Source organism: Typha latifolia, chromosome 7, assembly GCF_019914945.1.
Source record: "Typha latifolia isolate L0001 chromosome 7, TyphaL0001v2, whole genome shotgun sequence".
In the NCBI taxonomy this organism is placed as follows: domain Eukaryota; kingdom Viridiplantae; phylum Streptophyta; class Magnoliopsida; order Poales; family Typhaceae; genus Typha; species Typha latifolia.
In genome coordinates this window covers 14,116,110-14,142,515 of record NC_133092.1, presented here as the reverse complement: position 1 = coordinate 14,142,515, position 26,406 = coordinate 14,116,110, and the positions used below count along the sequence as shown (strand labels likewise).

Sequence of the window (26,406 nt, the reverse complement as noted above, 5' to 3'; positions counted from 1 at the left end):
GGCAACTTCGGCCGACCATATTCCGAGAGGAAACAGTGTTCCCAAGCAAGGCAAATCGTGACATGCAACAACATATGCATGAGGAAGGCCCATCCCCATCCTTATCCCCATCCCCATCCCCATCCCCTCCTCCGATGCGAAGAGTTTGGGAACGGAAAAGAATGAACTTTTCTGCTGTAGTCTTAATAAGAAGGAGAGCACCAATGGATTAACTCCAAAAGGAACGTCTAAACGGCAGCCCAATTGGCCTCTTGACCTGCATACATATATCTAATACGAGCTCGCGAAGGACCGAGCGAGATGGGAGGAGCCGTGTACTTGGACAGCTTGTTGGGTTTTATTTTTTGGCGTATCGAACTCAAATAAAATAATAATAATAATAAAAGTCAAACTCCGGTCTCCGGGATAAAAAGGGTCGTGAACTGACGACATTATTAATATCGAAATTAGATTTGGGGGAATCTGTGGTCAATCTTCACTCTTCACTCTTCACGATAGAGGAGGAGGAGGAAGTTGGAGAAGCGGTGGCCTACTCAATCCTCCTTCCATTTTATTCTATTCTCTTCTCTTCGGAAAGGATAATATGCATGTATATAATATTGTCTGTCCTTCCCTTTCTGCCATGGGTTTCCCGCCAAAGCCAGAGGGAGAGAAGCAAAGCATCCAACTTCGCTGCTTTTTATTGAGGGTAAGCATCCTACTTTACCTTTTCGACCTCTCACTCCTCTTTTGTTTATCCATTTCGTTAATGAATTTATTAATGTCATGGGAATGGGTTAAGTGCCTTCTTTCTTAATGGAATACCCATCCTATGATCCAAAGTTTGGCATCTTTCCGTAATCCCACCCTTTTAATGCGGTGCTTGATTGCTTCCGAAATACGTGCTGGATGCTGGGGGTCTCCTAAGTTGCACGCATTGGTGCAAATGATTCTGCCCTGATCCCTTTGTCCTTCGTGGCTTGACAGCTCCTTAATTTTTAGGCTCTAATTAGTTTCTAGTTCTTTACCTTCATTTCCATTGGTTTTCACTCTCTTGGATGGTCTGTTCTTTCATATCAGAGTAAATTTTTTGAGTTGAGATATATTTCTGTCCTTTTTTTCATTTTGGTGTTCTTAGTTTCCAGTGTTGATCTTTTTCACCTTCCTATTCATGTCTTTGCTCTAATTAAGCACCCGCGCCTTCTCTCTTCTCATTCGGATCTTGTTGGGGTGTATGATCGGTTAGAGTCTTCTGCCTCTTTTGAGCTATCTGCATTACATTCTCAAGAACTGTCATCTTTTGGTGTCTTTCTAAATTTGATTTTTGCGTTGTCTTCTTACTATTCGAGAGTGGGAGATTCCAAAGGAGAAAAGAAGTATAGGATTATTTTATCCAATAGAGAAACATATACATATATGTATATAATTCTTCAGGTATTTCTCAACAGGAGCACTTCAACGTTCTTGGCAGCCAGTCATGATTTCTGCTACCAACACCACATACTACTGGTTAAACTGGAGAGTATTGCTATGCGCAATCTGGGTGTTGTCTTGCATGATCATAGCTTCCATTCTGATATGGAAGAATGAGGGTTCCGATTCAGAGAGAGAAGAAGAGACGGAAGACCAACCTGAGAGAGCTGGAACTTTGTACGCTGATGAGTCCTGGAGGCCATGTCTTAAGCAGATCCATCCTGCTTGGCTGCTGGGTTTTCGGGTTATATCATTTTTCATACTTCTCGCATTGCTTACTGTAAATATCATTGTGGATGGGGGCAGCATCCTTTACTACTATACTCAGTAAGCCGCTTTGTCTCTGATTGTTGTCTTTGGCCTTTTTCCTCTGTTTGCTGAATTAGTCGACAAGTATGTGATATGCATCTTTATGTAGCTTTTTAATCCTTTCCCTTAAGATGGAGTTATTGCTAATGTTGAGGCTTCTGCTGAAAACAAGTGCTTTAGTTTGCATGTGAGCAAGATTCTTAGCTAAGTGAGGCAAATTCAATCATTTATATTGGTTTTGTTTCTGCAATTGGTAGCATAAGGATTGCTTTTTGAAAATGTGGAAATTGGAACAAATGTGTAACTGCTCATATACTTTACTATATTATTATATGAAAAAGAAAATTGGAGGTTACATATGCTTTTTTGTTCTTTAATTCCTCTTTCCCTAGATAGAATCATCAACTACTAAATTTACTTTATATTTCCATATGCCTACATGGGTAGTGGATTCTCCATGATAGGAGCATCTGAAAATCAATTATTCCTATTAAACATATCTAATACTGAAATTTGTTTTCAGATTCTCAAAGTTGTATCTGTTTGTTCACTGAATGTTTTTGCAATGTTGTATGTTGGGCAGGTGGACATTCTCACTGGTCGTCATTTACTTTGGGGTAGGTCCTTTTACTACAAAGAAGTCGCCATTCTGCTAGTTGCCAAAATTTTCATTCTAATATTTGTCTAATGCATGTAATTAGAGGGTTTGACAACAACAAAAATCAAAAAGGGTTTGACATGTAAATCTCTATCGTTTGCTGCAATATTTATTAGCTTAAAATCTTTCGTCAGAATTTTCTCCTCCTAAGTATAACTACTTTATTTTTAGCCTACCTTTTCTATTTAACAAATACATGGAAGTTTAATCTATCAGCGTATAGGCCTTGGACTATCAATATTCAATAATGATTTTGTTTTCCTTTAAGTTCTTTTATAAAAATGTCTCTTTAACATAGACCTCATTTTAGCTTGGCTCGTTGCTGTCCATTTATGGGTGCCATCAATATCTCAGTAAACCCTGTGGGAATAAGGTTGATTTGATAAGGTCAGATACAGAGCGCAGCACATATATGGCTCCTAGAATTGATGGCTCTGCAAATGTGCCTACTGTCCAAAATATTGGTTTCCATGACGTACATGGTGCTCGAGAAATTGCTGGATTTTGGGGTTATATGTTCCAGATCATCTATCAGGTAGCTAGCTGTCCTTGAAGTACCTGCTAGAATGTCACTTAATTTAATCACATGCTGCAATGGATGGAATGAGTCATCATGTGGCAACTTATAATGTAATGTAGTGAGGCAATAAGTATGCCTGAATAATGTGGTATTATTAATACATTTGTCATCGTGGTCAGGTATTAAAGATTGTCATCATCATTTTTGTATGAAACTTTGCTTTTGCATGTTGTAGGCTAAATTGTGCTTTTGGAGACTGAGACATGACCCCTGTAGTATCTTTTCTCTATAAACAAGACATGACCAGCACAATAGAACACATGAGGATATATGTTTATAATCATGTGAGAAAACATTAGCACAATGACATCTCAGGACGAGGTTATAAAATTTTTGTTTAATAACATAGTTAACCCATTAGCACAGTAGTGTATACATTCATGCTAAGAGAGAGTGATGGTTTGGTCTTCTTTCATCATAATAGCATGTAGAAATATAGGAATGAGAGTATTAGATTGTCTTTCTGTATACTCCATGCAATGGATTCATTCTTGGGCATTGCAATTATATCACTGCTAAGGATTTGGGCTTGCAAAGTAGTTATTTCAAGTTATAAAATGGTATGATTTTTGTTCTGATGCTACATTTACTCTTCAAGAGAGTGCAGAGTTATCTTTAAAATTTTAAAGAAAGAAATAGATGTATAACATCTGATGTTTTTTCTTCAAGGGTGATTAGCATATAAATGATTTGCATCTTCTAATCACCAATCTAGTTCTTATGGTTTAAAACCCAATAATTAAAAGTAATAATTTAATATAAGGTGCTTTAACATCATTCGAATTTCCAGCTATTCTTGTTGGATATGGATGCACCTGACCTGCAGAAAAGGTACTTGGTTGCCGGTCTCTACATTTGTTACATTAGGATTTCTTTAACTAGAATTTTCAGAAACTGTGGGTAGTTCTGACGGCCAAAACACAAGTGAAAATTTTGCCTTTTTTTATCATTTGTTATCTTATAATAACGTCATTAATTGAAATTATTTACATACTTCTAAAAACAATTCAGTTAATATTCTTATTCTTTTACCAGACAAATGCAGGTGCTGTGATGCTCACTGATTGTGTATTTTGGCTCATCATTTTTCCTTTCCTTGCCATCAAAGATTATGATCTTAGCATTGTGAGTATTCAAGATTTCTTATTCGTATTTTCTTTTGCATCCAATGGTAATCAATCTCCTTGACCACACCAAGTCTGAAAGTTTATTTGCTAGATATCAGGAGGAAATGATACTCTGTCATGATATATGGCTAGGATGTTACTTTGCTCATTTACTGAAATTTGACAAATGTCCAAGTTTATTGTAAGTCCAGTGACTTATTGATATATGAGAATAAGAATAGGTATAAGTAACTCATCAGTTAATTTTTCGGAACATGACCCCGAATTCTAACATTTTATGTTTTATCATATGCTTGCAGTTGTATGCAAGTTTGTAACCGACCACTGAAAGAAGCAAGAGATATGTTTCTGAATTTAGTGTGGTTTACTGCCTAATGTATTATCCAAAAGTAGAGAATAAATTTTAGGAGAGCACCAAATATGCATTCTGATTGATATAGGAATGCCTGATGGTTTAGAATGTTTGTTTATCTCACATGGTGCTACAACATATCAATGTACTAAGTATAATTGTTCTTGAAATTATGCCCTTCTAATATTTAGAACACCTAAGAGCATAGGAAAGATACAGTATCATGCTTGTTGCATCTTTATTCTACTCAAATATTAGGACACATGTCCTTGTTATAATGCTTATTGCATCTCTGTCATACTAAGATATATGTGTCTCATTTGCAGCTACTAATTGGGATGCATTCGGTCAATGCAGTTTTCCTCCTAGGTGACACTGCTTTAAATAGCTTGGTAATTGCTTATCTTGTGGCTGTGAGTGGTGAAGCATTGAGTATTACTGGCTTTCTTCACTGATATTTTCTTTACACATGGTTTGCCAGCGGTTTCCCTGGTTCCGAATTGCCTACTTCCTACTATGGACAGCTACATATGTCATTTTCCAATGGATCATCCATGGTTCTATCTCAATTTGGTAATTTGACTGTGTTCGTTTTATAGGCATCGATTCTTCCCATGTGCTAATTCCCATTTCCTCTCCTTACAGGTGGCCATACCCTTTTCTTGACTTGTCATCCCCTCGAGCACCTATATGGTATGCCCCTTTCCCTAAACATATGATTATTGTGTGACGATTCTGACTTGAGGAAATGATTCGTTGATTCATATATATTTAGCGCTTCAAGTAAATAACAGCAAAACAAATGCTGATGCAAAAGTTGTGACCATCATTCTCCTAAACCTGATCCACTTGATCCAATGGAATACCCTGGTGGAGGAAATAATTTCTTACCACCTACAGCCGATATGTTTTTATCTACTACCTTGATGGAAGAGAGAGCTTTTTAAGCTTCTCAGCACCAACCAAGTAATATGTTTTTTGTAATGTATGATTTTGCAGGTACCTTGTGGTGGCACTGATGCACTTACCCTGCTATGCTGTATTTATTTTAATTATGAGATTGAAACATTTTCTATTAGGAAGGTGGTTTCCTCAGTCCTACCACTCCATCAATTGACCAAATATGGAGCTCTCCTTTTTTCTCTGGCACAATTTTGAATCGTCTCTGGCAAGAAATAAATGAAGAGGTGATCTAGCAGCCGAGATTCATAGCTGATGATAACCAGGGGCCGCCCGAGTAGGCAGCTGGAGTCAGTAGTTATCATCATCAGCAAAGAAAAATGTGAAGCTCAAATTCTTTTGCAGATTTATCTCCATTCCAGCAATATCTTTGCAAAAATCATTGCATATACGCTCATACATTGGAAGATACAAGTTTTCATTTGCAACTTATAGTACAGATTACAGACTTGTGTTTTTTTTCAAAACATTGTAAATAACAAAATACAGCTTATACAACTTATCCATCTAGTGAATGCTTATTTCTTGCTTTTTACACAGCCTATGATGCAGAATTTTGGTGAAGTGTGCATCTTATTTTGATACCATATTCTTACCTTTTTTTTCAGGAAATGCATATTGACAGTTTCACTTCTCTTTTCTGATTCGTTAAAACCACAGAGCTATTGATTGTGATGTGTTTCTTTTTCTTTATTTCCTTTTCCTTTTCATCGGGTTCTTGGTTCTTGAAAGAAAAATGTATTCATTCTTTGCAAACTTCTTTTATTCAGGAGAACCACGAAAAATGTTTCAAGGATGGCGCATGTAGCACAAAGATCTTTTTCTTGATAAAAATATTGGGCCATGCATCTCGTGTCGGGAATAGTTTGATTTTCACATGGAAATGAAGTTAGAGATTCTTGCTTAGCTTAATTGACATGGTATGAGTGTTAATTTAAAACATTTTTATCATTAAGATAGTCTCGTAAGATTTCTTGATCACTGCAATAACTCTTCTTGTTGATGTTTGTCAGATGGTAAGAGTGATGCCGCCATATGTCATAGTTGACGATTAGTTTCATCTCTACTTGTATCAACCATCAACTAAGTTTCAAGTTTTTTCATCTACCTGTTGTTCAGTCCATTATCCTAAGTTACTCTTAGAAGGTCCAATCTGGAATTGTTCGTTTCTTATGAAACTTCTCTTTATACAAAGCAATTCATGTCCGCTTGAAGGGGAAAAAAACAAACAGGCAAAACAGAAGATACAAATGTATATGCTCCCTATGGCTATAAAACTTTCAGAGTTCAGGCAATAGGTTTATGCATGGTGCTTTACTTCTAGTGGAGGATGACGGTAGAGAGTTGGGGTGATGCTCTTGCTGCTCTTTTCTTATGCATCATTCAGTAAATTGAGCTTCTTTTTAAAGTTTAGATAAGGAAATATCTTTTTACCTTCTTATTTACATACATATTCCAAGCCATAGTTCCTTCATATTGTACCAACTTCCGTCAGCAACTTCATAGATAGCCAATGGCCAAAAAGTGCATGCAGATCTCTGAATGACAATCGTGCTGATCATCCTGGTTTAATATGCCTTTGGTATTTATAAGGTGATTTAAGGAAATCGAGCTTCACATTTACTCGTCTAAAAGGCATTAGGAAGAAAATTAAATTCGAAAAGGCCAAAAGTTACTTTGTATTTGTAAGTAGAAGCCCTCATTTCTCTTTCTTTTCTTTTTTTTCTGAAACTAAATTGTAGAGAAAGTGGGAAAAAAGAAAAGAAAACAATTATTTCAACGAGAAGTTGGAATATATTTTAAAAATAAAAGAAAATTAACAACAATGACAGAAACAACAGTTGATACTGACAGCCCTTTGATTGATTATGTGTACAGGAGACATAATTATTTCCCTCTTATTCTGCTGCTGAGCACCAAATCACACCATTACTAGCAATGAAACACGTTCCAGCATCTATGCAGCAGAAGTAGCAAGGGCACCAGCTTCCGTCAGCAGAGGAACCAGACTCCCTGAATTGTTCCTGGCCATGACATCTGCCAAGAACATTACCAGTTTCAGAGACAGCATTCTCCAAGGTCGATCAGGAAAAACAAAAAATCTACCTATATTACATGAAGTAGAGCTACGTCGAATTGCAACACTATAATAGATGAAATATGATGTTTTTTGTTAGATCGGCATCTTCAAATTGGGAAGAGAAGATGGGGGATAAATAAGTTACTTCCAATTGAGGTTTTCAGAATACAGGACTGGTTAAGGAACTTACTATCGCAACCACCAATATGCTTTCCACCAATAAAAACATTTGGAACTGTCTTCTGTCCCGTCCATTCAATCAGTGCTGATTGAATTTCAGATCCATCACCTTCAAGGAAGAGGTCAAGATCTCAGTAAGGTGTCTAGCCATAACAAAAGGTAGTAACTACTCTTCTTAGTAGCTTCTTGGTCACAAAACAGATGAGCATGGCCCTAAAGATGCAAGTCTGTTTACCTTCCACATTCAATTCAACCACCTTGTAAGTTGCTCCCAACTGTGCTAGCAACTGCTTAACCCGTTTGCAGTAAGGACAGTATGTCTTGCTGCAACCACCAAATAAGAAAGTTACCCAACATACATGCAGGAAGAAAAAGAGAGGAGATGACGACTAAAGAAATAAGATTGATGTAGCATTGACTGTTAAGAATTTGTAGTTGAGGAAATGGAGAGCATCTGTATCCTCAAGTCCTTACAGTGAGGGCTACTGATAATTAAAAAAATCGCTTACATCTTTTAAACCATTGTATCTAGGTAGCAAGAATCGAACATAAGAAAGTAAAGATTACTTCTTCAACTAAAAGAATCCAGTGAAGATGCAAAGATGGAAATTAAAATTCTAAAATTATGCAAGAAGTAGAAAACCCATCTAATTTGTACGTGATGCCACTGCAGACAGACAACATTCCATATACTTCTATAAATTAGAGCCAATCATGGTCAACTTTCATAGGGGTTCTATCTCTAAAGCTAAGAGACAACCCAGAAGCAATTGAACAGACCCGAAAGAGATTAGAACTTAATTTGCCCCTAAACACTTGTTTTGACCTTCTTTTCTCCATCTTAATTTTTCTCGTACATCCTCCGGCTTAATTCTATAAGTGAGCATGCGGCATGATAGCAATTAATGATCCATCTGTAGAAGGTAAGGTGTAGGTAATAAATAGAAGCAGCAGGGAAGAAGGAGGGAGAGAAGAGAAGAGACCTGAAGACGACGACGGGAGAGGAAGCAACGATGTCCTTTGCCTTTGCTAGTGCCATGCTTGATTAGTACGTACTTAATTTTCTTCTTCTTCCTTCGATGTTTCACTTGCCTTCTTCCTTCTATGGGGGACGCACCACCCTCTATTTATAGTTATAGTTAGTGATAGACCTCAAAAACAAAGAGTAATTGACATTACAACCCATAGTATGAGGAGTTAGTAGGCAGCCGGAAGGAAGACCAACTAATTAATCCGACGGCTCAAACTCCGAATCGTTGACCTGACTTGTTCCAACCGCAGCCCGTAACTTCTTCAATGTTCCCACCATGGGCCTCAAGCACGTCGTCAACATGTACCAAAAAAAAAAAAAAAAAATATATATATATATATATATATATATATACGTAGCACATGACTGCAGCAATGAATCATCCGTGACGCAAGTATATCCATGATCGTACGCGACAGAAATCTCTTTTCTTTTCTTTTCTTTTCTTTTCTTTTGTGATCATCAGAAGATTTAACAATCCTACAGTTATTTTTATGTAGCAGAGGAGACTCATCCCCACTCGTGCCTGCCACGTAGCAAAAGGAAAACGAGTATCCATTCGAACCCAAAATATTCTACAAGCACGATCATAAAAAAAAACAACATCTAGTTAAGCAGCTTTGGTTTATGGAGGTAATTTATATTCATTCCCGCTCCGCTTTTCTCGGCTTTGACCTTCATGTGACTGGGGATCGATAATTGCTTTTATCCTTTCCCTAGAGAATGTCAAATCAGTTGCTAGACTGTCACAGGAATTAAAACTAGGTTGCAAACCTTGAAGCATTGTAGAACCCACACTATTCAAAATAGGAAGCCCCTTTGCTTATGATTTGCCTTCGATTCGATGTAGTTCTTCTGAGAAATTATCCTCCATAATTTCATGACATTATTTGATTGTGATTTTCTATTTTTCTTCTTGAGAACTTTTGGAAATTATCAACGGTGAATTTTAATTACTTTGAAGTCCTTCTATATGAGTAGCTTGTTAAAAGGTTGGGCTTGTTCTAAGATTTGGGCTCGTTTTAAGGCTCGGGCTCGGTCCGGCCCAGTACAAATCAATCTCAAGGATTTGTTCAGCCCAACAAAAACTCAGTGCCAGGTGAATATTAACCCAGTAAAGTGAAAAAATAACGAAAGAAGAGAGTGTTATTCTTTTATGAAGCATTATTGATCTTGTTGATTGTTTCTTATTGGCTGTGATTCTCTAGATTTTATCAAGTGAAGAACTTTGTTTGTGATTATTGTTAACTCATTGTATTTGCACAAAGATTAAAAAAAAAAAAAAAAAAAAAAGTTGATATTATTACATTAGGCTCTTTCCTAGCATATGAGTGGTTCATAATCTCTTAACTTTTCGATTTATCGTTACCAGGGACCAGCTCAATCAAAAGCAGAATGCAGGACTCCATGAAATAGAAGCAGGAGTAAGAATGAAGTTTATATATTCATGAAAGCCAACCTACATCCGTACGAACAATAATTTATATTGAGGCAGAGATGTCCTTAATATTCGTTATGAGAGGTGTATAGGAAACCTTGTCGCCTTTGGGTACTGTATACAGACTGTATTCCCCCAGCAGTGTATGCACATGCCTTTGCATGTTCTCTCATCTGAGCTTCCAAATAAACAATACAATAGAGGCCAAGAGAATTTATGTTTTCCTTGGTTTCTCCCTCTGTCACGGTTAGACCTCTTCGTCCTTCCTGTCTTCCTCACAAGGGGCTAGGAGGGAACCCTCTTCTTGAATTAATTGACCCAGGCTATCCTTCTAGCCTAGGGGCCCATTTTTGTGAAGACTGTTGCAGGGTTATTATATTAAAATGTAGGAGTGACTCAGGAATAATGTACTGGAATCCTCTTTCCCCAACGATTAATATTTCTTTATTTTGTTTTCTTTTTACCCCGCTTCCCCTCCCCTCAATCAACCTCCTTGTTACTCCTTTGGCCCAGTCAATGATCCTGGTAAAAATATATAAGATGCTTGTGGACGTGATGGGTCTAGTACTAGTAGTATACTATTCTATTATCCCTGTGCCTGGGAGTCTGAGTTGAGACTTGAGACCCTCGACCTCGACCTCGACCTCGAGCAGTAGTGTATCTGTGTAGTTTTCTGCAAACTTGAACATACTTCCTCGTATTATCTTAATACGATATGGTAAAGAATGGGCTTAAATGTATTTAATACCGCTCAGCATGCAATTTATACACTGAAAGACGGACAGCATAAATGCAATGTTTCCCGTACGTATAAAAATGTAAGAAATTTTGTGAGAAAATAATGGAACAGAAAATTAATTTTAGAAAAAATTAATGTTCATTTGATATCCTGCAGTATAGATTTTTCTTTTTCTTCCAGTTCAAATTCTATATTCTTTTACTACTAAATTTAAGTCATGTATTTCTCCTAGTTGTTTATTTATTGGATAAAGGCAAATTACTCCCTATTTTCGGTCTGGAATCTGGATGACAGACTCTCTAATCTTAAGTAAGTAAGAATCTTGAGTCTTTTATTTAATATCCGAGAAAATACACAACAATGGGATGTGGTCCTGGTAATTAGGCCACTTGACGCAGGCCTTCAGTTCAAATTATTAGTTATCCTCCTGGGCTCAAACTTTAAGTATACCACCGCTGTAAATGGATAAAAGGACGAGTGTTCGGTTGGAGCTTAACAATTGTTATCATGTCAGTTTATACTTATAGTGACTCTTGTGTTGTTACATTTCAACTTTGATTACCACAAGGCCGGTGAAACTTGTTCCAGGATATCTATATATATATATAACTGTACAGCTTTTGTTTTTCTTCTTTTCTTCCCATTCCCTTCAATCAAATTATTCTTTTATTTTGGGTTCCCAAGAAGGGGAGTATCTTTGCTTGTTGGAGTGAGCATCTCCACTGCTCCATGCCAAGAGAAAACTGTGGGAGGGGAGCCCCTAATTCTCAGGGCAAATGGGGGGATGGCAGCCTGCTTTATACTGCAGACACTGTTCAATTTGGACTGGACTAATTTTTAAAAAAAAAAGAATAAAATAAAGAAAAACAAAAAAAAGAAGCACACCATAGGAGATTTCTAGGGATAGGTTGCCCACACTGTCTGTAGAGCTTAGAGCTTTGTGTCGAGTTGTAAGCACACACCTTTTAACCTCTCTGGGATTTGGCTGCATTCCTTTGCATTGTTTACTTTTATCTAAGTCTCGCGGAGGATTAGACCAAATGCTAGTAAACAAAAAGGTTTTACAGGGAAGTCACATGCCTAAAGGGATCATGATTTATTTTTATTTTTGAAGGCACATAAATAAAAAAATAAAGATGGAAGGAGGAGATTGATTCCATCATATCAATATCAATATCAATATCATATCATATCATATCAATATCAACATCAAGAGGGCCTGCAACTACAAGCAAGGCATGAAAAGCCAAACAAAAGGAAAGACAAGGAAAGGTGTCCATGTGACCCTGTCTCATGCTTTTTAAGCTTTCTCTCTTGCTTCTTTCCATTAACTTTACTATAGGCCATAAACTGGAGAGTCTTGACCAATTTGAAAGATATATGTTCTCATCCATCACCATTCGACACCACCTCTTCACGCTCAGTCACAGCCCACAATACATGATGGAGTTGAGAATTGAGAAGAGAGACTAGTGTATGTATGCTGACCTCCGGTGGAAGAGCTGCCTGATAGTGATAGGACCACCGGGTTCCTAGAGAACCATCAATTTTGTTTAGCTTAATTAGCGGTGACATATAAATCGTCCCTAATTATTGTTTAGATAACAAAAATCATCTTTGATCCACTTACTTAAGCTTTTAGAGGAGATATATGGTTAATTAACATTATTTGAAGGTTTTCTTTTACATTTATTATAACTTTGTGGTACGTAAGTAGGTTAGAAAAGTAAGTAGAGCACACCGGAGGTGATGTGACACAGTAGCTTGCTGTATGCTCTAATAGCCATGAAAAATAAACAACAAACTACTAATTAATTACAATCTCAGGCTTATTTTTTTTATTTTTATTTTGTTAAGAAAAAAAAAAGATTCTTCTGAAAAATCCATACGCAAAAAGGAGAAATAGCACGCATAGTAATCTTTTTGAATCACTGCAATGCGCAGCGTTGCGTTGCATCTGCATCCGTGTCGGCTTTGGCAGTTAGTATTGGCCCCTTGCGTGTTTGGTTGCAGCGTGGCTTTTGCTTTGCTCTTTTGCGGGCGAGGACGATATGATATGGCCCTCTGCCTCTGCAGACAAATGTGGCAGCGAGATCATTGGTCTTGATGCGACTGAGACGCCCTCTGCCCTTTCTCCTCTTCTCCTTCTACTAAGAAGAGAGAGAAGAGATATGAGGCCTTCGCATTAGGAGGGAGGAGTAGGAGTAGAAAGAAGAAAAGGAAGCAAGGACTCTGGTTTAAAACCTGCTCTCCTGCTGCTTGGGCTGGGTCAGGTGGGGAATTCGATCGAAAGAGAGGTCTTTTCTTTCAATTTTTTTTCTCTCTTTGGAGCTTTCCCTCATCTGGGTCCGTGGAATTCTCTCGTGCGGTGCCTCGATATTCGAGCCGCCTTTGGATTTATATCTGGGTTTTTTTTTCTTGAGAGGTTTTCGGTTGGTGTTTGGTTGGAAATGTTGTAGCTTTTGCTGGTCTTTAAGCCGAGGGGACGACGAGTTTGCCATCTGGGTTTTGGTTTGTTAAAAAGTTTTCCTTCTGATAGTTTGGGAACTGTCGTGGCCTTCCGTGGTGCTTCCGGCCTAAAGAAAGTTTTGTGCGACTCCGAGATTTCACCCACTAAATTGGCTGATTTCTCTTCTGGTCTTGTTGGGAAAAGGCTTTTGGTTGAGAGTTCGGAGTGGATATGTTGGCTGTGGTAAATGGGCTGTTGTTCTAACCAAAAGAGGCAGGAAGGAGTTAGCTTGGGGACGTACTACCATGGATATGAGAGGTCTACCTTATTGGATGCTCGGGATGATGATATTGGCATGGTTGGATATGTCTTCTGCAACTCTTTCACCTTCTGGTATAAACTATGAAGGTTAGTAGATCTGGATTTTCTCTCTTCTGTCGTCCAGTGATTCTCTCACCATGAAAAGACAGCCCCTTTAGCTACCGAATGCTGATTCATGTATTAGGTTCTACCTTGGATCTTCGTTTTCCAGCTACTAAACCTGATGGTAGGGGCATAGTTTTCTCCTGCCATCTTGAAGGCAGTAGTCAAAGAAAGTCTGTGTGTGGTTTTGAAGGTGCCATGCTGAAGACAGTTATACATATGTTTCTTCTTACATTTTAACTTGCACTTTTTCTACCTGATGGTAGGATCGAACCTGATCCATGTATAACATTCAGAGCTTGCGTTCCTATTCAATTCTAGATAACTTTGGACTTCTGGTTGTTGTTTCTGTGTCTCAAAATGCATATCTTAGTGTCTTCTTGGCACCTCTCTTAACTTTTGTTCTTCTCCTTCTAATGGTGCAGTTGTAGCCCTGGTGGCAATAAAGATGGAATTGAACGATCCATACTATGTTTTGGAGAATTGGGATATTAATTCAGTAGATCCATGTAGTTGGAGGATGGTTACCTGCTCCGCTGATGGATATGTTTCTGCTCTGTAAGACACAATGCCTCTTCAGTTGACTACTCTCTTTATTTCCGATTTTGTCGATTTGATACCCTGTTTTGTGTTGTCTTTATAGAGCTCTACCTAGCCAAAGTTTGTCTGGGAGTTTGTCTCCTGCCATTGGAAATCTCACAAATTTACAATCTGTGTAAGTCCGAAACATATCTTACTGATTATAGATTTAAATACTGGATTCGGGACCTTTTCTAGGACTTCACATAAGTAACTTGTATGGTATTAAGTATTAATTCTGGTTGGAAGGAAAATTATATGATGTTGCCTGGTGGGAGTAGATCTGGCTTGTTGCAAAGCTGGAAGATATTCACTGCTCGTCTGTTTGATAATGTATGCCATAGATTTGTATGGACAATGAGTTGCATTTTATTTTTCCAGGCTGCTGCAGAATAATGCTCTATCTGGTCTCATCCCTGCTAGTATGGGCAAGCTGGAGAAGCTCCAGACGATAGATCTATCTAATAATCAGTTCAGTGGCAGTATTCCAAGTTCTCTGGGAGACTTGAAGGACCTGAACTATCTGTAAGATAAAATTTACACTGTTTAATTTTCACATTCTATGAAGTATTAATTGACTGCCTTTTGATCATGTGGATTTTATACTCAGTTTCTACTTTCCTATATTGTTAGGCGACTGAACAATAACAGTTTATCTGGACCTTGCCCTGATTCGTTGTCCAACATCAATGGTCTCACTCTCCTGTAAGTTTTATTGTTCTGCATGTTGTTTTTCTCCTTGTAAACTGCAAGTTCATTTATGCATACATACTTACATATATAAATAAATAGGCATATTCAATTCCTAGTTGGGATTAATTATATGATGGAATTGACATATGTTGCAGGGATCTTTCATATAACAACTTCAGTGGTCCCTTACCAAAGATATCTGCAAGGACTTTTAAGTAAATTATTTGTCCTTCCCTTTTGATGTTCAATTTGTTCTAATCAAATCATCCATGATTGAAACAACAAATTATATTAAATTCTTCTTGAACTTCATTGGCAGCATTGTAGGAAATCCTCTGATATGCGGTTCAATGTCTGGAAACAACTGCTCTACTGTTTCTCTGGACCCACTTTCATACCCACCAGATGATCTAAAGGGTACTTTAGATAAGTTAGCATGGAGAAATTCTATTCATAAATAGTAGAACTTTGGAAAGTGTTGGTAATTTTATCCCATGATTTCTAATTAGTAGGCATCTTGGGTTTCTCAGCGCAGCCACAACCTGGAATGACAAGAAACCACCGCATGGCCATTGCATCTGGTGCAGGTGTTGGTTCTGCTACATTACTCATCATTGGTGTTGCTTTGCTCCTTTGGTGGCGGCATAGACGCAACCAACAGATATTCTTTGATGTAAATGGTGAGATTTGGAATTTCCTCTTTATCTTTGTATTCATATTTTGTAACATTGCAACCGTCCTGATTATTTTACATTTCTATATATCTACTATTTGTGCCCATTGCTTTTCTGTGTTGCAGTCCGTGTGAAAAAAAAAATACTACATATTGTGCTTTTCTCATTCATGAATTAACATGTTACATATTGCTATGTTGCATTGTGCAGCTTACCAGTAATTGTCCTCCAGCAGCAGGAAAGATGTATAGCAACATTTCTCCATTCAAAACTCCAATATACACTAGGAATCTTTTAGTCCCAGTGGTTTCTTAATAAGAACATTCAAACAGGATGTTGTGTCATATGATCCTCAGATGCTTGCTGTTATAAGAGATTGTTTGACTTTTATGGACACATATTTAGCATGTTTGCTTACCTATAGGAAAAGTTCAAAGGCAATCTTAAACGATATAGCACAATATTTGTTCTTCTGTCTTTAAATCATAAATAAGAACTACTTTATTTAAGTGGGTCACGCCATTAGTGAAAGGTACATGCTGATGCTTATGTGTAACATCTTCATGTGCAATGAGATGGTCTGCTTGTGTTATAACCTTATATTATAATATATGGGCTGGCTTATCTTTTGTTGTTTATGTTGTCATCTTTCCACATCTTGTTCTCATAATGATGTGCAAATGTTTGTCCTCTGCAAATCTTTGCACTATCTTTTCTTTCGCTTATTGTTTTCTTTTGTTGAGATAATATGTTTGAAGCAGAATGTACAGGTTCTTAATTATCAATTTATCATCTCATGTATGTCTACAAGTTCTACACAAATATGATTATTTATGTTCTTCTGATTGACCTTTAAAATGCTAGATAATCTGATATTTGCAAAGTTGCTCTTGTATGATTGTACATTCATTGCGGTGCCTTTTACAGATCAACTTGTCACTGCAGATCAATATGACCCAGAAGTATGCTTGGGGCATCTTAGACGGTATTCCTTGAAGGAGCTACGAGTAGCTACCAACAATTTCAATTCAAAAAACATTTTAGGAAAAGGAGGATATGGAATTGTTTACAGGGGATGCTTGCGTGATGGTTCCACTGTAGCTGTTAAAAGGTTGAAAGACTACAATACTGCCAATGGGGAGATTCAGTTTCAAACTGAAGTTGAAATGATTAGCTTGGCAATTCACAGGAATCTCCTTAGGCTTATTGGATTCTGCACAACCGAGAATGAGAGATTGCTTGTCTACCCTTACATGTCAAATGGAAGTGTTGCTTCTCAATTAAGAGGTAAATTACCGGTGATTTATGCATTGGATTTCCATGATTCAGTTTCTTGTCATGAGAGAGCCCAAAGCATTTTGTTATATATGAGAAACAAATTAGAAGTTCTAAGCTTCTTGCTTTTCGACGCACTAAAAGATGTTTAATGGGACTATCTTAGAGTAGTTCAGACCAATGGCATATTATGACGTGATAGATGAAACTATTCCATTAATTTTATATTTGCTAGTTCAAATTGTTGAGCAACTGTTCCATGTAGTAAAGTAAAATATTTGAATGATATGGAAGGTTGAGCTAATTATAACATGTTCTCTGGCAGCTCAAATTTACTTGTTCAGCATATGATGTCTTATCCATATTCTTACTTACCTTAAAGGCTTAAACTATGAAAGATGTAGAAAAGTTGAGTTATTAAGGGTTAATAAGTACTATAGCATGCCTTATCTTTGCTGCAACTATTTTCTCCATTTTCAGATGGTTTTAATGGGATCTGGTAAGCTCTGTGATAACAGAAGGAAATATTACTTTTTCAGGAATCCTGTATGCATTATCATAATAGACTACTAAAGTCTGATTATAACTTTATAAGCTAACACTTAGTATTTACATTTGTCCCAAATATTAATTTGCAATGCTACAAAGGGGAACAATTGGCCATTGGACACAACTCTGAATATTGGTTATCTTTATAAACTTCTCTCCAACTCTGGTTCCAAGAGATCTTTTTTAATTTTTTGCTTCTACAACATATATTTGAAGGACCAACTGGTTTCCTATATTCACAAACCTTAGCTAATCTGCTCAAGCTTTGTAAAATCATGACTCATGACATGCCATATAAGGTTTTCCTTCCTCCCCCTTATGTGGCTATACAGTTTGAGAAAGAGCCCAACTTGCAAAACTCAGTCTTGTGTTTTGAATGCTGCAGAGCATGTTCATGGCAGGCCAGTACTAGACTGGGCAAGGCGAAAGAGGGTAGCTTTGGGAACAGCACGGGGATTACTCTATCTGCATGAGCAGTGTGATCCCAAGATAATCCATCGTGATGTAAAAGCTGCTAATATACTTCTTGATGAAGATTTTGAAGCAATTGTTGGGGATTTTGGATTGGCAAAGCTTTTGGATCATCAGGAGTCACATGTTACTACTGCTGTTCGAGGGACAGTTGGGCATATAGCTCCAGAGTATTTGTCAACCGGTCAGTCCTCAGAGAAGACCGATGTTTTTGGCTTTGGGATCCTATTGCTCGAGTTGATCACTGGTCAGAAGGCATTGGATTTTGGAAGGCTAGCAAACCAGAAAGGAGTAATGCTTGATTGGGTAAGCTCTCTATTCTGCAGTACTGTGGAATCTTGCTGCAATTATCAATTCCCATCTACTCATAAATGTGTTGCTTGCTCCATTTCCTTGTCTCTCATAGTTAGATATGATAAGCCAATTGCCTGGTTGACCTAGGGACCTAGGTGAATCTTTCAAGCCACAACCTATTTCTCAGCCCATTGAGCAACCTTTTGGTAGAGATCAATTTAACCATCCTTGATTTGGTCTATCAGCTTTGGGTAACAATATTCTCGACCAGAAAGTATATATATTTATAGGTAGATAGATTAGGGTTTACCAATAATCCTTGCAACGTTAGAATAATCTTTTATGGCAATCAAAAACCTTAGAATAATCTTGTAGGCTGGCAGTGGGAGAATCTTTTTGATAGAATTGCAGTTGCTTACAGACCTTTTTGGCAGGTGAAGAACCTTCATCAAGAGAACAAACTGAGCATGATGGTAGATAAGGATCTAAAAGACAACTACGACAGGGTTGAACTGGAGGAGATGGTTCAGGTGGCCCTGCTATGCACGCAATACCACCCCTCACAGCGGCCCAAAATGTCCGAAGTAATGAGAATGTTGGAAGGGGATGGCCTCGCCGAGAAATGGGAAGCCTCAAAGAATGTTGATACGCCAAAATCCACATCCTCAGAGCAACCACCTCCAAAATACTTGGACTTTGTGGATGAATCTTCACTCGGTGGAGAAGCAATGGAGCTCTCAGGCCCTAGATGAGTTAAATAATACGTTTAACTGTGTATATGTTGGACTTTTGAAAGTCCAGAGAAGGAAATGTCTTTTAATTAGTGTGGAGTGCGCACGATGTCTATAGCAGTTCAATGTAAAATTATTCATCTGTATAGAGGAAACGAGACGAGTAGGTATAGCATAAAAAATTTGCATTGGGAAATTTTGCACATTGTCTGTTCGCGATGAGATGTTGCTCTGTGATGAGCTTTTGGTGAATTATGTTCTGAGATGGTGAGTTTGGCTTTTTGTCCCAAGGTGGGAGGCACATGAGCGATCTTCTTATGCTGGAAGCCGGTCTTATGCATTATCAGATATCCTTTGCCGTAGTAAGCAATGTCGATGTACATCGAACTCAAAATCATTTGCAAGGGGGAGGGATTTGTGCAGTAGGCATGTGCACACTGCGTGGATGCAGAATCATTAGACAACCAAAGCAATCTAAACTGTAGGCTGTAAAGCTAACTTGCAAAAATCCAACTTACAAACATTTCAGTGAATACAGGAAAACCAAGAGATTCAGAATTGTGGCACTCAAACAGATTTCTTCCCTCTTCCTTCCTCTTTTCTTCTCGTTTCTCCTGTGCATAGTAGAAGCATGTGCTGGCCGAGGACATGATATCTTCTCCTCCCTACCGTCTCGTCTCTTCGCATCTATGCATCGTGTCTATCGTGAGATGTCTCCTGTCAGATCTTGGTTTCGATTTTTTTTTTTTTGGCTTAGAATGTGATTGTCGCTTAGGGTTCCAAAGATTTTATTTTGTAATTTATAGTTAATAATCTATTTCTGAAACATCAGCCTCCAAATACAGTGGGTGAAATTCATCATCTATTGATCTAAAAGTATCTTCACTAAAAAATTGTGAGCATATAGCAAATAACACATTTACAGTCTAAAGAAGGATGCCACATAATATGTAGCAATATAAACTAATATGATCACAATAATACATCCATGCATCATATCTATCTGTATTAATAAAGGAATACATAATATGTCAAACGACGTTGCATATGATTGATTGTCTGTGGCTATCAAACTAAGGACCTCAATCGTAATCATATACCTTCACATCATTATTATTGCACGCAGAGAGATCTTGCACACAATGAAATTAAGAGCATGCAGGGCGTTCATGTTCATGCGTCATCGGGTATTACTAGGTCTACAACCTCTACCTCCTAATGGCGCATTCATCTCGACGACAAAAACCTAACGATAAAGAAGAGCATGCCGACGAAATGCCAAGGGGACAACAAAGGAAGTATGAATATAACATAACAAAAAAGTCAACAGGAACCAAGGGTGGCCGGCAACTAAAGATAATTTTTTTCCATGATCGGGCGACTACGGAGGTTGTCACTACAACTCGCTAAGCCATGAGAGCTCTGATAGTTGGTTGCTAAGGCTCCTATAAAAAGAGAAGAGCCTCAACCAAGAGTCTAGAGTACTCAATACTCGTGAAAGGTACCTAACGAGAGGATGATCAGAGAAAGCTCTCGGATCAATGTGACATCAACACAAGGTCATCTACCTGTCGACTACTAGAGAAGAGATCGAAATAAGCATGCCGAGATGCTAATTAAACCACGAGGCCAACAAGCTCCCAGGCGATGGGAAGAAGATAGGGGAGAATGGCAATTACCGGGGAGAAGAGAGGACGCGCGCTGCGGAGGGGTTTGTATAGCAGTGGACGTGATAGGCACGTGTCCTCATCTTAGCTCTCTTTTTTTTTTCTTTCTTTTTTAGATACGGGATGTTACAGTTCCCTACTTGTGAGCTTCCCCTAGAAAAATAAAACAACGGTGTCACAGAATACAACCGGTCTTGCTTCACCAGAATCATCGAAGTATATCAGATTTCATGTTGTTATTCGTATTCTAGACAAACTAGTTTCCACTTTGTACAGAGAAAAAGCTTGTCTACAATGATATCTCTAAAGCCTTACAACAAAGATAATAAGGGTGTCATGTCAAAAACCTACAGTTAATCAACTCAGTGAATGGACTGATTTCTTGCCCCAACTCAGGCTGAAAGATAATTGCATAAGTATCTCCGACAAACTAGCTTGAGCATTATATATATACAGGAATATTGTACACTGTCCCTGGCAAATCAATGATGTAGTGATGTACCAAGTACCATCTTAGCACTTGAAATCCTCAGGCATACCACTACCTTTTGAAGGACTGCATAAAAAACAACTACTTCAATGAATCAAGTGGTTCTTATATAAAGAAATACGTATAAAGAATCATGTATAATTAATAAAATCGCCAAACAAAGACTTACATTGATATCTTTCGAAGCATCTTTTAACTGCTCCACTAGATCTTCCCTTGCTCGCACAACTGAAAGAGGAAGACACCTAATGAGTATTTGTTTTTATCATGACTAGAAAATATATAGATTCATAGTCGCTGATCAGTGCCAACCAGCTGTCTAGCTTTTATTTACAAGTATTATATAAGTAGCAAAATAATGGCAAATTTAGTAATTTATAGATAAATTAGCAGGAAGCCTCCTGAGATCTTGATGAAATAGAATATTATTATCCTCCAATCTTTCTTAAATGCTGCCCAATATACATTAACATTTTACAATTTCATTGTTCTAAGCAATGTTACCATGCAAGCAAGTATTATCAAAATAATAGATAAAACTATAAAAGTGATGTCATATAAATAGTACTTCCAATTCGGACAAATCTTATTACCAACTTAGAAAAACTATACTGAAGAAGCAAGAAAGGCAGCTAAGAACATTACCTTTGGTAGAAACCTCTTCTAGGGCTTTGGACGTCCTCACAGCGAATCTTTGGAATGCATGGCTGTTGACAAATTAAAGACCTTCATCAACTGATGTGGATGTAGTAGTGATTATAACAAGTCAACAGTCTAAGGATGAGCTTTATTAGATTCGGATACAATGAATTGTTAAATTGTCATCAAAATCAAACATGCAACAAATAGCATCAACCATGCGGGCATCTCAGTCAGGTAGGTTAGTACTGATAAATAAATAGTTTAGTTGGGAGCAAAGAATATAATAAGGCATATAAGCAACACATACAAAAATGTCGTTCCCCAACGTCCAAGTGCAGCAAAAACAGTCTGCACTGGATAGCGAGGGGAGCCACTTTCTCTTGCTTCACTTGCTCAAAGGGCCCATACCAATTCACAGGCTCCAGTTAGAAATAGTGAAGCAGCATAGGACAATTAAAAAATATGATTGCATTAAATAATAAGATGTGTTATGAACAAGGAAAACAGTTACCTCAATTTCTCTGAAGCTTTTAGCAAAGTTAGTATAGAGAACTGAGTCATGACAGCATATTGTAATCCAAATAGTTGGGTAAGAGAACAAGAAAAATGGCTAATGTAAAAAGAATTTAGATAAATGACATACCAATATCAACATTAAGAAATTTCTCTCAAAATGCATCAAATATCAGTCCCTTGGATGTTCTATGATTGTGAAACCATTTCTGCAGTAATCATTACAGCTCTATAGGATCATCATAATTGTCCACTGTTCCCAGCAAAAAAGAAAAAAGGAACTTATGATGAACAAAAAGAATAACAACCTTACAAAGTTTTGGAAATTTGGAAGGCCAAATGATACAAAGTATAATTGATTTAGGAGTTATACTAAAATAACATTTTAGTTACAAAGGAACAAAAGTTCCCTAACAGTGATCAGCAACAAGTGTTAAAGCTGGAACCAATCCAACAATGATATTAGGGAATACACAAGAATAGAGCTAGATTGTCTTGTATTTATCCATTGCATCTTAGGATCTGATAAACCTGAAAAAAGTGGAGAGAACTTTTCTCTACATTGACAACTCAGTCCCTTAGATGTTCTTTGATTATGTGATCATCTCCACAATAATCATTACAGGTCTGTAGGATCATCATTGTTGTCAATACACCAGATATAAAACGTCAGTTAGAGAATCCAAAGAGAAAAGGTATAAATGTATTTATATGAATACATGTATGTGTTCATAGCAGCACACCGACTTACAAATATAAATTGACATCGGCACAAAAATGGCAACCAAACACAACTAGCAATATAGCTTCAAGGGAACGAGTTCATTGGAAACTGAAATATCCTCAATGACCAGATTGTGAAGCGCACACGACACAACGAGAGCAAAAGTTATAAGAGAAACTTAATGTACACAATGCCCTAATCACTGTAGAAGTTCAAAATATATCTGTTTAAAGATTAGGAAAGCTCTGAAGCTTCAGAGCGACCAAATATTAGTCCTAGTATAGCTTCAACTGAACAAATCAATTGGGATTGGAAAATATTTATATAACAAAGCATATAAGCAACAGATAATGTATAAAGTCAGATAAGTCAGTACTGATAAATAATTAGTTTAGTTGGGATCAAAGAATTTATCAAGGCATATTAGCAATGGGCACAAAATTGTCGTTCCCCAACGTGCCAGTGCAGCAAAAAAGGTCTGCACTGGATGTCAAGGGGAACCCATAGAACAGTACCAATTCACAGGCTCTGCTTAGAAATAGTGAAGCAGCATAAAACAATTAGCAAAAGATCTGGTTACAGTAAATAATTAAAAAGATGTGCTCTTATGAAAAAGACAAAGCCCTTAGTCCAAGTAAGTGCTCCTATTTTGCCCTGTCCGGATATTTGACATACCTATTCCCAAAAACTGACGGGAGGCTTTCTTCTCCTGTTCCTATTCAAAAAGGGCAAAGGCTAACTGATCCTGTTTGGATGGAGAGAATAGGAGAAATGAGAGAAAATAAAAGGAGAGAAATATTTTCTCTTAATCGGTTATTTAGATAGAAATTTTTGGAGAGAATGGAGGATAAAGGGAGGGAAGGGACTCCAAAAGTGAATATAGAGGAAGAGAAAAACTAAATTTTATCTCTACTTCTCTTCTTTTCTCTCGTATTTCCAAACAAGAGGAGAGAAAATTATTTTATTTTTCCTTCACTTCTTTTCTTTTCTCTTCCCTCTTCTCTCCTTTTCTCTCCATCTACACACAGTGGCTTTTAGCAAAGTACTAAAAGAGAACTGAGTCATGACAATACCTTGTAATGCAAATAGTTGGTTAAGAGAACAAATAATTGGCTTATGTAAAAACATTTAGATATAGGAGACACCACATCAACATTAAGGAATTTCACTCAAGTGCATCAAAAGTCAACTTAGTCCCTTAAATATTGTTTGATTATGTGATGATCTCCACAATAACCATTACAGGTCTGTACGATCATCACCGTTATCAACATACAAGACAATAAATGTCAAGCAAAGCACCCATAAAAGAGAAAAAGTATAGATGATGCATCTATGGATACATGTATGTGTTCGTTGCAGCACACCGACTTAAAACATGAATTGACATCGGCACAAACATGGCAAACAAACACAACTGGCAATGTAGCTTCAAGGGAACGAGTTCATTGGGAACTGAAATCATCCTCAATGACCAGATTGTGAAGCACACAACACAACAAGAGCAAAAGCTGTAAGAGAGCTTAATGCACACCATGTCCTCATCCATGTAGATGTCCAAAATACAACGATCTACAGAGTGAAGCAGAGTAGAGAAGCTTTGGAGCGACCAAATATTAGTCGTAGTATAGCTTCAAGGGAACGAATCGATCAGGCAAGAAATAAGGAGGCCCGTCGACCAGATTAAGAAGCATCAAGTAAAAACGGAATAAAAAATGCAACCTTTCGTACATAAAAATGTAGTATGTATCACAAAGATTGAATTTTTCTCGTGAGATGAAGAAGAGAACAGAAGAAAGACCAGAACTGAGAGAAGGTTTGGGATATAGTACTTATTAGCGAGGCCTTCGACGACGACTTCGTTGACGAAGTAACCGATCAATCTTCCCAAGAAATTTCCGCCCGCCATGTCTCTACCAGATCCACCTCACTGAACGACCGACCTTATGAGGTCTAGCGCTGGGGTTTGATAAGATCGGGGAGAGCTTACACTAGGGTTAGGGCTAAAAGAAGAACGCGAGCTACGTATTATATAAGCAAGAGTACATTGGATGGGAGCGGTTGGAAAAGGGAGAATGTGCACTTGGACGGTCTGGATTATGATCGTGACTACGGGCCTTTGAGGAGCCCCCAATGTATATAGTACCGGCCCGCTAAGATTTCGGCCTTCTCCATCTCGTGGTCCTAACTCCTAAGAAGGCCGGCCATATACTACTAGCAGACTTTTTGCCTGATAGCTAGGGCCGATCATGCATTGCATTGTTTTTTTCATTTTGTGACGCATGCCATGTCTTATCATAAGCATAGTAAACATAAACATAAATTCCTATACCATGCTGCTCCACTTTTGCTCTAAAATTCCCCTTCCCCTCTGACATTTAGTTAATTTGAAGCTGCACCAGCACTACTCTTTTATTAGCCATGACCTTCTACTTTTCTACATCTTGAAATCATAAAAGTGTATGCATCTTTTCTTGATGCTCCGAGAACTGATGCCCATCTTATTGAATTGAGGAATAATGCTGTCATGCTCATTGGCAGGTATGTCTGCATTTGTAAAGGGCATTGACTTGTGGTAAGTGGATGCACAATATCTTGATTTCCACTTTACAGATTGCCATTAGCTTAATTTATTATGCAGGACTCTTAGTTACATGGTAGTTCTATACTTTAAAGTATGCGAGCTCAATTGACTAGTATCTCACTCTGAGGAAGTCCGTTCTAACATATGGGAATTGAATTTAGTTTGCAACAATTGAGGAGGGTGGCATGAACTAATTAGACGGTCTTTTGTATTGCTTTTTTTCGTCTAGTAAAGATATATATATATATATATATGAATGAACCATATAGGAACTAGCTAGTTATATCTCAAGGAAGGTTGGCACAATTAATTAAAAGACAAGATCAAGGTTTGATTGGTAATGGGCTGGTACGGTACGAGTGGTAAAAAGAGAGTTAACTAAGGTATGGGTTGGGGCCTGGGGAGAAGATAAAGCTGGTTCGAGCTCCTAAAGATATTTTAGAGTCAGATCACCACTCAGCTCTGATGGTTGGCTGCATGCGTGCCACATACCAATTAATACTCTTGCATGCAAACGGAAAGTACAGTACACAACATATAGCAAGTAATAGTACATCGATATATCATCCCAGCTATATATACGAAATTGATCAGCAGGCATCTCATCAGTGTTGTAAACAGATTGATTCACTGTGATCAACATCTTGAAACACCACTATTACGACAGAAGGACTATGCTGACCATTATTCCTCTTCCTTAAGCTAGCTTTATAAGAACAGGAAATGGAAACTATTGAGTGACT

At 37.7% G+C, this 26,406-nt stretch overlaps 3 protein-coding genes, 1 long non-coding RNA gene and 4 other non-coding genes across 14 annotated transcripts; 2 read left to right on the top strand and 6 right to left on the bottom strand.

The window, feature by feature from the left end:
- The first annotated feature begins 439 nt into the window (after window positions 1-439).
- Window positions 440-5,959, top strand: LOC140791744 (uncharacterized). 2 transcript variants are annotated; one of them, XM_073142388.1, is made up of 9 exons: window positions 440-688; window positions 1,428-1,779; window positions 2,345-2,378; window positions 2,730-2,954; window positions 4,035-4,124; window positions 4,805-4,870; window positions 4,960-5,051; window positions 5,124-5,171; window positions 5,478-5,959. In XM_073142388.1, the coding sequence occupies exons 2-9, from the start codon at window positions 1,457-1,459 to the stop codon at window positions 5,593-5,595; spliced, it is 996 nt and encodes a 331-aa protein (XP_072998489.1). In that variant the 5' UTR covers window positions 440-688; window positions 1,428-1,456; the 3' UTR covers window positions 5,596-5,959. The 2 variants fall into 2 exon arrangements, with proteins under 2 accessions (XP_072998489.1, XP_072998490.1); XM_073142389.1 differs by having other exon boundaries at window positions 456-688; window positions 5,558-5,768.
- A 1,248-nt stretch (window positions 5,960-7,207) lies between these two features.
- Window positions 7,208-9,005, bottom strand: LOC140792496 (glutaredoxin-C6-like). The gene is made up of 4 exons (XM_073143540.1): window positions 8,682-9,005; window positions 7,934-8,022; window positions 7,709-7,807; window positions 7,208-7,475 (listed from the first exon to the last, which is right to left on the bottom strand). Exons 1-4 carry the CDS (start codon window positions 8,735-8,737, stop codon window positions 7,396-7,398), a joined length of 324 nt encoding a protein of 107 aa, XP_072999641.1. The 5' UTR covers window positions 8,738-9,005; the 3' UTR covers window positions 7,208-7,395.
- Window positions 9,006-12,941: 3,936 nt separating this feature from the next.
- On the top strand, window positions 12,942-19,246 carry LOC140791890 (protein NSP-INTERACTING KINASE 3-like). Of its 6 annotated transcripts, none has more exons than XM_073142610.1 (11): window positions 12,942-13,762; window positions 14,203-14,335; window positions 14,421-14,492; window positions 14,738-14,881; window positions 14,990-15,061; window positions 15,205-15,264; window positions 15,369-15,466; window positions 15,580-15,729; window positions 16,669-17,010; window positions 17,933-18,324; window positions 18,747-19,246. In XM_073142610.1, the coding sequence occupies exons 1-11, from the start codon at window positions 13,660-13,662 to the stop codon at window positions 19,062-19,064; spliced, it is 1,884 nt and encodes a 627-aa protein (XP_072998711.1). In that variant the 5' UTR covers window positions 12,942-13,659; the 3' UTR covers window positions 19,065-19,246. The 6 variants fall into 6 exon arrangements, with proteins under 6 accessions (XP_072998711.1, XP_072998709.1, XP_072998710.1 ...); XM_073142608.1 differs by having other exon boundaries at window positions 16,651-17,010; XM_073142609.1 differs by having other exon boundaries at window positions 15,562-15,729.
- A 1,675-nt stretch (window positions 19,247-20,921) lies between these two features.
- LOC140791892 (uncharacterized) lies at window positions 20,922-25,084 on the bottom strand. The gene is made up of 4 exons (XR_012109645.1): window positions 24,912-25,084; window positions 21,846-21,907; window positions 21,370-21,428; window positions 20,922-21,266 (listed from the first exon to the last, which is right to left on the bottom strand). It is a non-coding gene; the product is annotated as an uncharacterized lncRNA (long non-coding RNA).
- Window positions 22,152-22,285, bottom strand: LOC140793141 (small nucleolar RNA snoR136). The gene has a single exon (XR_012109906.1). It is a non-coding gene; the product is annotated as a small nucleolar RNA snoR136 (small nucleolar RNA).
- LOC140793125 (small nucleolar RNA SNORD25) lies at window positions 22,524-22,606 on the bottom strand. The gene has a single exon (XR_012109891.1). It is a non-coding gene; the product is annotated as a small nucleolar RNA SNORD25 (small nucleolar RNA).
- On the bottom strand, window positions 22,920-23,004 carry LOC140793123 (small nucleolar RNA SNORD25). Its single transcript, XR_012109889.1, has one exon. It is a non-coding gene; the product is annotated as a small nucleolar RNA SNORD25 (small nucleolar RNA).
- Window positions 24,264-24,347, bottom strand: LOC140793124 (small nucleolar RNA SNORD25). Its single transcript, XR_012109890.1, has one exon. It is a non-coding gene; the product is annotated as a small nucleolar RNA SNORD25 (small nucleolar RNA).
- Window positions 25,085-26,406: the final 1,322 nt, after the last annotated feature.

Excerpts from the sequence above, each read along its gene's own strand:
- LOC140791744 (XM_073142388.1), top strand. The coding sequence starts at position 1,457 with ATGATTTCTGCTACCAACACCACATACTACTGGTTAAACTGGAGAGTA. Across the intron at positions 1,780-2,344 it reads ATCCTTTACTACTATACTCA|GTGGACATTCTCACTGGTCG; the intron begins GTAAGCCGCTTT and ends TATGTTGGGCAG. Across the intron at positions 5,172-5,477 it reads TCCCCTCGAGCACCTATATG|GTACCTTGTGGTGGCACTGA; the intron begins GTATGCCCCTTT and ends ATGATTTTGCAG.
- LOC140792496 (XM_073143540.1), bottom strand. The coding sequence starts at position 8,737 with ATGGCACTAGCAAAGGCAAAGGACATCGTTGCTTCCTCTCCCGTCGTC. Across the intron at positions 8,023-8,681 it reads TCTCCCGTCGTCGTCTTCAG|CAAGACATACTGTCCTTACT; the intron begins GTCTCTTCTCTT and ends TGGTGGTTGCAG. Across the intron at positions 7,476-7,708 it reads GCATATTGGTGGTTGCGATA|ATGTCATGGCCAGGAACAAT; the intron begins GTAAGTTCCTTA and ends TGTTCTTGGCAG.
- LOC140791890 (XM_073142605.1), top strand. The coding sequence starts at position 13,660 with ATGGATATGAGAGGTCTACCTTATTGGATGCTCGGGATGATGATATTG. Across the intron at positions 13,763-14,202 it reads TTCTGGTATAAACTATGAAG|TTGTAGCCCTGGTGGCAATA; the intron begins GTTAGTAGATCT and ends CTAATGGTGCAG. Across the intron at positions 14,336-14,420 it reads GATGGATATGTTTCTGCTCT|AGCTCTACCTAGCCAAAGTT; the intron begins GTAAGACACAAT and ends TTGTCTTTATAG.